The sequence below is a fragment of the Rattus norvegicus genome, chromosome 7 (assembly GCF_021556685.1).
Source record: "Rattus norvegicus strain SHRSP/BbbUtx chromosome 7, alternate assembly SHRSP_T2T, whole genome shotgun sequence".
Taxonomy (NCBI): domain Eukaryota; kingdom Metazoa; phylum Chordata; class Mammalia; order Rodentia; family Muridae; genus Rattus; species Rattus norvegicus.
The window spans coordinates 68,426,809-68,439,056 of record NC_141540.1 but is presented as its reverse complement, the minus strand read 5'-3'; the positions used below and the strand labels follow the sequence as shown (position 1 = coordinate 68,439,056).

General features: G+C 40.6%; 1 protein-coding gene across 13 annotated transcripts in view; it reads left to right on the top strand.

Annotated features, from left to right (window-relative positions):
* Usp15 (ubiquitin specific peptidase 15) overlaps positions 1–8,691 on the top strand; it is a 163,074-nt gene extending 154,383 nt beyond the window's left edge. For 12 of the 13 annotated variants that reach the window (NM_001433839.1, NM_001433848.1, NM_001433838.1 and 9 more), the window contains 2 exons: positions 2,005–2,093; positions 6,720–8,691. In NM_001433839.1, coding sequence (NP_001420768.1) covers positions 2,005–2,093; positions 6,720–6,902 — 272 coding nt within the window. In that variant the 3' untranslated portion in view covers positions 6,903–8,691. The remainder of the gene's footprint in view (positions 1–2,004; positions 2,094–6,719) is intronic. The other variant, XM_087555655.1, reaches the window with a different exon arrangement.
* The last annotated feature ends 3,557 nt before the right edge of the window (positions 8,692–12,248 follow it).

Sequence of the window (12,248 nt, the reverse complement as noted above, 5' to 3'; positions counted from 1 at the left end):
GTTCTTTTCAACCATGTATATTTATTTAACTTGAGGAGTGGGTACTGTTGATCTCAATAACTCACTTGTCTACTTTGATCTTTTGCTTTTTATGATTTAGAATTATGGCATTTATCTTTCCACTCCAAATTACACTTAACTTTCTACTATTGTAAGCCTGAAAAAAAAGTCATTATTTATGGTCTGTTATCTAAGGATTCCTTTGAGCTATTCAGTGACAATTCTTCACATAATGAGCATGCCCAGTTGTAGTTGAGGTTGACTGTAACAGTTTACACTCCACTTGGCAGATTTTCTTTCCTGTGATACATCCTTTTGTCCTTTTCAGTACCTGGTTGATTTCATTAACTGAGTAGAATTCTTTTTTTTTTTTTTCTTTTTTTTCGGAGCTGGGGACCGAACCCAGGGCCTTGCGCTTCCTAGGCAAGCGCTCTACCACTGAGCTAAATCCCCAGCCCCCTGAGTAGAATTCTTGACAATTTCAGTCATAAGTGAAATTCTTTTTTAATATATATTAATAATTTCACTTTGAAATCAAATCTAGAGTCCTAAAACAAGCTACATTGCATCTGCTTCTCCTTCTGAAATCACCACAACAGTATGGGAAGTAACTATCCAGGTCTACTAGAATCCATCCCTACATCTGGGCTGGACCCCAGAAGGTTTCTGGCTTGTGTCATTATGGACTGTCAGTCGTTGTCGTCTCCTCTTCTTCCCTCCTCCCTCCTCCCTCCTCCTCTTCATTCTCCTCCCTCCTCCCCCTCCTCTTCCACCACCTCCTCCCTCTTCCTCTTCTTCTTCTGTTGTTGTTGTTGTTGTTGTCGTCATCTACTCTGGACATTGTGCAGTCCACCACTGCACCCACAGTCCCACTTATGTGTGACTGGCTCTTCATGGCCACTCATGGACTGTGTCTGTTGGTTTTATTATTCTTGCCTTACCATTGCTTTTTAGTCATCCTCTCCAAAGGTCTAACTTGCTAATATTTCAAGGAATTTTACTAAACCCTTTATTTAGTCTATCTCATATATTCCAAATTTTCTTTAAGACTGAGAATGCTTCTTCTGTAAGTGCATTGTCTGCGCTCCAGTTCTCTTGAGTTCAGATTGGCAAGCTCAGCACATGCAATAGGCTTCACTCAGCTGAGCAGATTTAAGAAGGGATACAGAACAAAAGACATGAGGCTGTCGCACACAGACAAAAGATGTACACAGCTGTTTACTGTGAGTCTGAGTGGTTGGAAGGAGGAAAAATGACTGAAGGCTACACAAGGAGCCTATGCTACCACACTGTTTCTCAGCTCCTCATAATGTTGATCATAATGTTGTATACATATAACTATGGTTGGAGAGTGTTCTGTTAGCACATGGGAGTTGTGAGTAGTTTGTATGGAGCATGGAATAAAAAGTGGCACTTTTTATCTTGCCCTGTTCTGTACTATGCTAAAGATGGAAAAAAATTCTAGTGAGTAAGCAAGGTTGTCAGAAAGGAAGACGTCATAGGAAACTTAAGTAATAAAGATGCTGGATGTAGGTCTCAGACATAGCCTGGGTTTAAGTCCAGCTCAGCTGCATGACAGCTGCACTGCCTGGAACAAACTGTCTTTTGGAAGCGTAAGGATTCTAGCTCTCCAGTGAGCATAGGGATGATACCTGAATGTGGGTGCAGTGCACAGCGCTGTACCTTCTTACAGAACCACTGCATAAATGAAAGTATCACTAATTGCCACTGGTAAATTTTTTCTGTGAATTAAAAAAAAAATAAGTATATTCCTCTGAAAAAAAAGTCACAAGTTTGTAACTTAGAAAAAAAGTATTTCTTAGGCGCTTAAATTGCTAGAAATGATTCGCACAACCTTTTATCAAATCAAGTGAATGTGTTGTATGGATGCTTACCTTCAGGTGAATGAGCTAGCCTCACACCGTGCCCTTAGTAGGTATTTCTTATGCACTGATTACAGTTGTGAGGGTTCTAGTCACAGAAGCCATTGTCTTCTTTCATTAGATACTGCTTTTGCAAAGAACAAAGATGATGGAAAGTGGTACTATTTTGATGACAGTAGCGTCTCCACTGCATCTGAAGACCAAATTGTGGTAAGTAAGTCTTCAGTTTCTCAGGTCACGGGGTGAGCCTCTTAGGAAGATTTGTAAGTTAACAGAAGGGAAGACGGGGCTGGGATTTGCTCATGTACCAGGGCCAGGCATGGCGGCCCATGTCTTTCGAGGCCAGCCTGATCCACAGTGAGTTCCAGGACAGCCAGGGCTATACAGAGAAACTCTGTCTCGGAAAGAGAAAAGGAAAGGGGGCCACCACAACATAGTATTTTGTATCTAGCAGCTTACTGCAAATAGTGTTCATTCTGTCTTCAAGAAATAGAAAATTGCTTGTGTAGAAATTTATCTTGAGAATCTTCTCATCACGAAAGTTGCACTGTGAACATTTCTTGCCATTTTCAGATGAAACAACTTTCTGAATGTGAATTTCCAATACAGGTGTCCATGATGTAAGAAATGCTGACTCCTGTGTTTTCCAGATTAAATACTAAAGAGTAGACAGTAGTTTTTAGTTTATAATATTTCAAGTGTTCAGCTTCTTAAAGCAAATTAATAAACTTCTGAACCCATTTACTGGCGCAGATTTACTCTGTGAAACAAATAGGTCTAAAATAACTTTTTGTCTCTTTTCCCTCCTTTCCCACCTGGCGTGTGTTTGTGCGTACAGTCTTGTAGCTTGAGTGTCCCGAGAACGTGTTCTGAAGCAGTGTTGCCATTGTACCAGCATCAGAGTGTCCTCACACAAGCCTGTGTGGCAGCACCTCCTACATACCTAGGCACTATTCCAACTTAACAAAACAAGTTAAATCCTATACTGTCTTTTAAAATAGGTAAATGACTCCTTTAACATCTCCCATCTGTGTTCAAATATGTATCCTACACTTCAATTCTATTTCTCTAATCTTTTCAGCCCAAAAATGAATTGCCCTAATCCTGCCTTCAAATAAAAATTTATCTTGTTTATAAAAGGTTTGAGACAGATAGTGTTGATAAAGGTCATCAGTTTCCACACCCCACATAAACCAGACTTAGTGCTACAGTCCTGTAATCCCAGAGCCCAGGCAGTAGAGGCCGCACATCAGGAAGTCCAGGACACTCTGTGACAGAATGAGTTTGAAACAAGCTTAAGCTGTGTTGTGACCTAGCCCCAAAAATAAAAAATGAAATTGATGTTACGTACTTTAGCAGTGATTCTTAATTTAGTCAAGTAATAGTTGAGTATTTGTATATGTGTTGGGTAGCTTAGCTCCATTCTAAAAAGCTGTCTGTAGTTCACTGTCTGTACCCTTAACAACCCAGATACAGACAAACTAGCTATCATAAGAAATGTGGCACCCTAATTGTCCTACAAGCTCAACTCTGATTGCCTCTAAGGCAGTTGATTGACAGATAGTGTACCAGCATTGTGTATTGCATCTTCTTATCTCTCTGAAATCACTAGAGCAAGGGGGCTGGAAGGCATCGAGCCAAAGAAAGGCTACACAGGAGGCTGGCAAGTGATTTAAGCACTTAAATTATTCTTCTCAAAAGAAAGGGAGCTTGTGAAATAGTTGGGTAGTATTAGTAAAAACTGACTGGAGTTGCTTATAAAGGTAGAAATGCAGTGATTTATCAAAATTGGAAGGAAGTTTGCCAGTGACATTTGGTGTCACTGATATCAACTAGGTATGACAGACTAGTTGTAGAACCAAATTCAGTTCAGGGTGAGAGCTGGATTATTTTTAGCCAGGATAACCCCAGCCTGCTAAGTGTGAGGGCATGAGCTGTTATTTTCAGCTAGCAGTTGAAACCACAGGCTCCTTTGAGATGCTGGCGAGGGACACAAGCTGAGACAGAACAGGGTATCTTTAAAGGATTTAGTGAGGCCACAGAAGAATTTAGTAGGAACTTGAGGAGAGAAGATGTAGGGAGAGGTAGTGTCACAGAAGGCTGAAGTTACTGGAGAGAAGGCCGTGAAATACAAAGAACTGAAGGACAGACCACTTTAAAGGCACCCAGGTGACCCTGACACTGTTGACCCTAGCGGAAGCCATTTTGTTGGGATGGTTTGGACACGTTAGGTTACATTGAATTAGAGCTGATGGTTAGGTGATGGGTATATTCCGTCAGCCTAGTGGAGGAGAAGAGAGGTTGAAGGAATGTGGAATGGAAGTTCTCATGGTAGGGCTTTTTGATGCAGAATAAAACAGGTAGTGTTTAAGCCAGAGAGGCGTGTCTGGTGCAGTAGATAATGCACCACATTGTGGCACGTGTCTATGATTTTAGCATTTGAGACTCAGGCTGGAGATCACAGGTTCTAGACTGTCTTGTGCTACATGGCAAATCCTATGTCAACATGGACTATGTTATTAGCTTACAGCATATCAGACCTCATTATGACATTCCCTGCCCTTTGCACCCCAGAGCTCCAGGTGTCCTGTGTTCTTCTGCCCAGAACCTCCTGTCACTTTCTCATGGCTGCCCTATGGTTTCACTGCCTGTGTCCACTCTTCCACACCCATGGAACATATATGAACATACATATATACATAAAGCATTAAAAAGTTAGGATCTGCTTATGAGGATTATGTTTATCTTTTTGAGTCCAGGTTGTCTCACTTTTCCAGATAATTTATTTTCATAAAAATTTATTATTTCATTTTTCTTGATGGCTGAATAAAATCTGATTATGTACATATACCTCATTTCCACTATCCGTCATCTGTTGATGAACATCTGGACTGGTTCTGGTTCACTCTAGTGTGAACGTAGCAGCAGTAAACATAGATGTGCGAGTGTCCCTGGTAAGATATGTGGGTCCTTGCACATATTCCAGCAGTGGTACAGCTGGGTCTGTGGCACTTCTCAGCTTAGCATTTTAGAAAGCTCCATACTGAGTTCCATAAAGGGCTGTACCAGTCCACACTCCCGCCCGCCTGCAGGAAGTGAAGCTTCCACTTTCCATACATCCTCAACAGCACTCGTCATTTGCATCTTGATCTCAGCCATTCTTACTGTGGTTAGGTGGACTCATAGTTTGCATTCTTGTTGGCTAAGTGTGGCTCATATTTAAAACTATTGTTTATTGTTTCTTTTGAGAACTGTTCACTGGCCCATTTATTGGTTGACACTTTTGTTGTGGGGGTTGAATTTTTGTAGTTCTTTATTTAGATTTAAACCCTGTTTGAAATATATGTAGTAAAGATTTTCTCCCATTCTGTAAGCTGTCAGTTCATTCTGCTCATTAGTTTCCTTTGCTCTGCAGAACCCTTCATCTCCTGTAGTGTCCTATGTTCATTCTTGGTAGCCTGGGCAATCTTATAAAGTGATAAAGGAGCCATGAAGATGCTCAGTGGTTAAAAGCACTGGCTGCTTTTCCAGGGACCCTGGGAACTCTTCCCAGAAACCAAATGACAGCTCACAACCATCTAACTCCAGTTTCAAGGGATCCAGCGCCCTCTTCTGGCTTCTATAGAACCAGGTTTCTCATTGATGCTCAAACATACTTGCAGACCAAACACCTATACAAAGTAAAAACAAATTTAAATAAATTATAAAAGATACACCTTTTATTGGACACTAGCTCTCAGTCAGGACATGAAGCTTCAGCCTCAGTTGAATCCTTCATAGATAGGGGTGGGACAGGTGGTCATGCTCAGGTGCACCAGGCCCTCCGCGGTGACCCCTCTTTGGTGGTAATTGTATCGATCATAACCTCTATGCAAACCTCCAGCAGTGCCGTGACGGGGTAAAGTTCCACATCAGTACCCAGCTTCCAAGTCTAATCAACAAGCTACTTCTCCTCCAGTGGCTCAGGCCATGCCACCCTGCAGTCCTGGGTTAGCAAAGCCCAGTTGCCTGCAAGGGCTGCTGGGAAGGGAATGCATACCCTTGAAAATAGTCCTTTGAAATGAGTATTTTCAAGTTGGGAATGGTAGCACACACCTTTAGTCCCAGCACTCGGGAAGCAGAGACAGGCAGATCTCTGAATAGGAAGGCAGCCTAGCCTATAGACTGAGTTTTCCAGGACAGCCAGGGCTACACAGGAAAGCATGACTCAGAAAACCAAAAAGAAAAAGAGATGTCTTTCGCATATGTGAATTATACAGGAACAGGTTTCTGTATGACATTTCAGGGGTGTGAGTAGTGTCCTTCGGTAAGCTTTATTCTCTGGACTTGTCCCATCTACTCCTGCCCTTTTCTGTTCCTGATTGTCACTTTTGTACTTTCTTTTTTTTTTTTTTTTTTTTTTTTTTTTTAAAAAATCAGTGTTCTCCTAATAAATACTGGAGAAAAGTTCAACATGTTTAACCACCTGAGGAAATGTTATATAACAGGAAAAGTTGCACTAGAGGTCCAGCATAAGCTGAAACACTTGTTGTTAGATAGAAAGATACTCAACCTTCAAGTAAATAGAAAAACTATTGTGTTTTATATTATGGTAAGTATGTTAATTTATATTTTGACTATATATATTTCTTAGTCCAAATTATATAGAATTAACCTGTTTATTTTTAAATATAGAAATAATAATATTTAGCCAATTTTAGTTGCTTCCTTATGATCATGTGTAGTTTTACTATTTGTTTTTTTGTCACTAAAATTGGTTATTAGCTAAAACTTTGTGCCATATCAGCTATGATTTTTGTGTGTTGCCACCATTGACACACCTTACTTGTTCAACAGTCCAAAGCAGCATACGTGCTCTTCTACCAGAGACAGGACACTTTCAGTGGAACTGGCTTCTTCCCTCTCGACCGAGAAACTAAAGGTGCTTCAGCTGCCACAGGTGTCCCCCTGGAAAGTGACGAAGACAGCAATGATAATGACAATGATCTAGAAAATGAAAACTGTATGCACACTAATTAATGAAAGTCCAAGAAGCCATACGAGAGAGAGAGAAAGAGAGAGAGAGACTTTCCTGCCGGTGGTATCTGTGGAGACGGAGTTACCCACCGCATTAAACAGAGGTCTGAGAGGAGGCGTTTCAGATACCCGAATGTAAATCCTTTATCAGATTTTAACTTGTGCAGTACTTGAAGTGAAACACAATGAAAACTTTAACAGAAATTGTCTCTTAATACATTTACAGTCTTGTATTTACAAGCTAAATATATATAGGAAATCACAAATAAATCCCTTTTAAGTTTGCTGCTGTTTTGATCAATTATGTTTTCTTTAATTTTTGGATGTGACTTAATTGATGACAAATGTTAACTTTGTGGATGTTGGTCATTAATTTTGCTCTAATAATACTGCAAGGAAACTCTGGCTGAACTTGGTTCTTGGGTAATCTAGTCCTGTGCGCTAGGCTGGCTGTCTGCACCTCTCGGGTACTTAGCTGCTGTCAGTGTGGCCCAGACACTGCAGTGCCCTTGGTACACCAGATCTCCCAGTCTGTCTGTCCCTGGTAATCAGTGTGGGTCTGTTACCACAACCCGAGGAGCAGCCTTGAGGAAGTTCCCTTTTGTTGTATCATTAAAGTGCAGAACATTACGTTTATCTCGCTCACTGTGGGAACACGTTCTAGATTTCACATGCCATCAAAATCATTTTCAGCTACATGTAAGTATCTTTCACTGCAATTGGAATCTATAAATTTTTCAATTTTGTTTTGGTTTAAAATGCTTATCTTCAATTCACTGTTGGTTAAAATGAAAGGTTTCATGTTTTGCTGTCTATTATTCTCCACTCCATTTTGGTAATTTGGCAACTTTTTAGCTCTCCCAGTTACTATAGCTTTAAGGCAGGCTGGTTAGTACTCTGTATCTGTACTAAGAATTGCATCAAAGTTAGGCGAGGTTTTCTGTTCATGTACTAGCCTTTAACTCATTGCTAATTTGGCTCTAGAGGTAGGTCTGTTAACTTTCTCTGTGTATTCCTGATGGAATTCACCATAGCCTTACAGCTTCTCTCAGAAGGTAACTTGTATAAGAGAAATAGCATTTGCATGTTCGTTCCACAGTCAGAACCTGTGCAGCACATGACGCATACAAACCTTGGGTTTCATTTAGCTTCTCACAGTCAAGGATCCAAGACGCCAAATATATATGTGAGCATTTGATACATTTTCATTTGCTGCTTTTCTCTCCCTCTGATCCAGTTGAAAGAATGTATGGATGATTGGCAGGCAATACTGCCTTTAATAGGAAACTAAATGCTGGGGCACATTTCACATCCGACTACCTGAGAAATCGCTTTGTGTCCCACTGTTATTAAAGCAAAAATTATAATGTTCTTCACTTGAACTAATCAAATACAATAGATTATAAATTGTGTATTGTAAATAAAAGTTCACTCTGTGAGTGCACATTTTGGTAAATTATTTATTTATGTTAGCATTTTAAAAGAAAGGGAAAAAAGTGCATTTGACCAGGATAAGTAAGGTATGTTGATCATGGCTTTGCTTTATATCTTGATATTAAAGCTGGTTTTTCATCCTGGTCTTTTAAAAGCTGCTTCGGGTGTTGTTTCTTTTTTCTTTTCTTTTCTCTTTTTTTCTTCTTTTTATCTCTCTCTCTTTTTTTTTTTTAAATGTAAACACAACCTCCTGCATGACAGAGGTTAATATTTTGTCTGCACTTGGGTTCACTTGAGTTTACATTTGAAATGTGCATGTTTATTTATACAGATTTCAATAAAGCTATTGACAGCCTTATTTAGTCTTTTATTTCTTACTCTGAAACCATTGAAGTAAGTTCCCTGTTTTCTGCACAGATGACTGTACAGCGACATTATCGTTAGTATTGCAAAGGGAACCAAGTCCTACTGAGGATCTTTTAGATTTTGGTTGGTTTTGTTTGTTTTAACTCACGGATTCACTGCACAGACTGCTCAGTTTTCTGCTCACCTTTGGAGCATGAATTCGTTCTGCCCTTGAACTGCCTTTCTTGTGTTTAAAGTCCACATTAACTTCTTACAGACCTAGATTATGGTGTCCACCCTGACTCTTTGTTGGTTTGCTTTCTGCTGTGTTTTGATGGTGCTGTTTACTTCCTCGTCCATTTGTTTGGTTTCTGAGTGGGTCTCAGTTTGGTCTTCCTCTCCCCTGAAGGGCCAGGCCAGGCCCAAAGGCTTGATCTCCCTGCCTCTGAGGTGCCGGGATTACAGCTGAGCACCACCATGCCCTGACTAAGACCACATCCTTTCAACGCATGCCATCCATTTCTTTCTCATTGAGAGAAACATTTAGAGAATGCTGTGGATGCCATTGAGTCTGTCAAGTGATAGCTTCATCTGCAGAAACTAACCTTGTAGCATAAACAGAACTACAAAGGAGATATCCACATGGAATACAGGGTCATTAGGAATATAGATTTAGACTAGAATTCTACTCGTAACTTTGCCTGTTAGTAATGATATGATTTTGAACTTGCTCTTTCTTAGCCTGTCTCTTGACCTATAAAGTAATGATGACTCCATTAGCCACTATTTATCGAGGGCTTGCTCTAAACCAGTCACTATTAAAGTGTTTGTGTGCATTCTCCCACCTCATCCCACAAAAAGCTGTGTGGTTGGCCCAGTCATCATCCTCACCTCCCATACGTGTGTTCCAAAGCCCCCACAGTTCCTGTGTGCTGAAGTCCGCATCGTCCCCTCAGACGCACACCGCCTCACTGTGTTACAGTGCCTTTCTCACCAGACAACTCAAGTGAGATCATCTTGTCTTCCAGCAGGCAGGCTTTTGTTGAACAATGTGATACTTGCTTCTGTCTGCATGGAAAGTGCTGTTGTTAGAAAACTTAGCTCCCCTCCCCAGACCCCTTCTCTCTCTGTAGGAAGGATGTCAGCTGGTATACTTAGACTTTCATTCCAAAATGAACCTTATTGACTTACCACATTTTTCACTATTTTGATTAATTAAATGTTAGATATTACGTGATATATAATTTAAACCATTTCCCTAATTCAGGTCTTTTTTTTTTAAACATCACATGTAATTTTTCTGTTACATTTCATTTAATTCGGGAAGGAGAGTGCATGCTATGCATGGCACGTGTGGAGATCAAAGGACAACTCTCAGAACTGTGGTCTCTTCTCCTACCACGTGGGCCCCTGGGACCGATGGAAGTGCCTTTACCTGCTGAGCCGTCTCACCTTAATTTGTTTGATTAGTTCAGGGGACAGTGAGCACAGGGTGGCCAGAGGATAACTGGAATCATTTCCCTCCTTCCAGAGATTGGATTTGGGACATCAGGGTTTCATAGCGCCTTTACCCACCTTGCCATCTCCTAGGCCCTGTGTTTATATTTAAATGACCTCTGACAAAGCTGCAGCCCAGTACTTTAAGTGGTTCTTGTGTTGGCTTACAATGAGATTTAAGTGACTCTGTGTTTGTCCTTGCTCTGCACACCACCAGGTATCAAGAACAACACAAAGCATGAGTTCAGCATAAAGAAAATAAGCTCGTACCAAACAGATGCTGCATGAGGGTAGCGCTTTTTCTTTTTGAGCTATTTTGGTGACGTAAGGCTATCTTATTAGAAGAAAGCCAGGAGAGATTATTGGAACGTGAGAGTGTCCTTCAGCGGTATACCAAAGGAGGTCAAAGGAGTCTGCCTGAGAGGAGGCATTTACCCCCAGCAGCCATGTTCGTGGTACCCAACTGATTTCTAGTCAGTCAGTCTTCCTTTCAATCCTACAGTCTGCTGTTTCACGGCCGCCTGCTCCCAGCCCTGCTGTATGTCCTGGTGCACAGTTTCGCAGATTAGATACTCTTGACAATGTAGCAATTAAAGAGACCTTGTGTCCCATTAGGAGTTGGGTCCTCCGAAAGATCGAATGCCATCTTGTCTGAAGCCAAAGAACAGTAGCAGTCTTCATAGTTTACTTTATAACAAAATTGATTTTTTATTGCCTAAATAATTTAATCTGCCTGTTGAATTTTGAAATAGTTTCTTTTAAAAATATGTTGAAGCTTCCAGATAATTCTTGACCAGAAGCTGAGAGAATACATGAGTGAGCTTATACCTTGGAGCTGCAGGCACAGGTGTGTCTTCTGCTAGAGTTTCCTAGTGAGAAAAATACTATTCTTAAGCATTCAAGATTCGGGACATTTTAATTCAGTATGTATATGTTTTGTGTATTTAATTCGTATTCACTATAAGTTACAGAAGAAATTGCTAATAGTTTAGATGGCATGTTTGTTTAAAGCTAAATTTTTATAAGGTACATGGTTTCCAAAATAATGGATTTGGGAAAATAAAGTACATATATAGCAAAAATTCAAATACTAAGCAAGCCTTGTTTTCACTATTGAAAGATAAGGAAATACTGTCTTTAAAGGAATGGCTAGGGGAGGGGAACACCCATATTGAAGGGGGGGAGGAAGAGAGGTTAGGGGGATGTTGGCCTGGAAACCGGGAAAGGGAATAACATTTGAAATGTAAATAAATACTCAAGTTAATAAAGATGGGGGGGGGGTGGCTAATATAAGACACAGTCCAAAGATTATTTTTGGAAAATATAAGCATTGAGATACATACCTGTATATCACACCATGCTCTAATTATTCCCCAGGTATTTAGGGCACCTGCAACTAGCCAGAGTTGAAGGGAAAGACCCTAAATTATTATAGGAATTCAAAAGCAGAAAAACTACTAAAAAAAAATTGAGTTATGTTTTGGACAAGAATGTCAAAAAGTGAAGAAAAAAATCAGTCAGGTGGTTTCCGTATTGGTTTGTTGTTGAGTTCTGGTCCCCGCCAAATTAGGCAGAGGTGCTAAAAGTGCAGCCATCTCTTCGGAAATGGTATTTTTAAATAGTACTGTAGAACTAAAGCTACGGTTTTAAATGATGTTTTCATCTGTATTGCGTGTGTGAGTGTGCCGTGTGTGAGGAAGCCCACGGAGGCCAGAAGGTGGCATTGGGTGCCCTGGAGGTAGACTGACAGGTGCTTGAACTGCCTGGCGCGAGTGCTGGGAACTGGTCGTCTGGTCTTCGGGAAGAGCCAGAAGTACTCTGTTAGCTGCTGAGCTGTCTTTCTAGCCCCAGGACCGCATCTTAATATGCACAAAATCAAACATTGTAAATGCTTAGGCTGTTTTGGCCGCTGACTCTTCCCCAGTAGAAAAGCTTGCCAGGTCTGTTGCTGCTTTTGCTAATGTTTTCCCCCATGTACCAGGAATTTATAACTTCATCTGTATAATTTATGTATAATTTGGTGGGGGATGGGGGTGTCATCCGCTATGACCTTCTTTTAGATTTGTTTGTGGC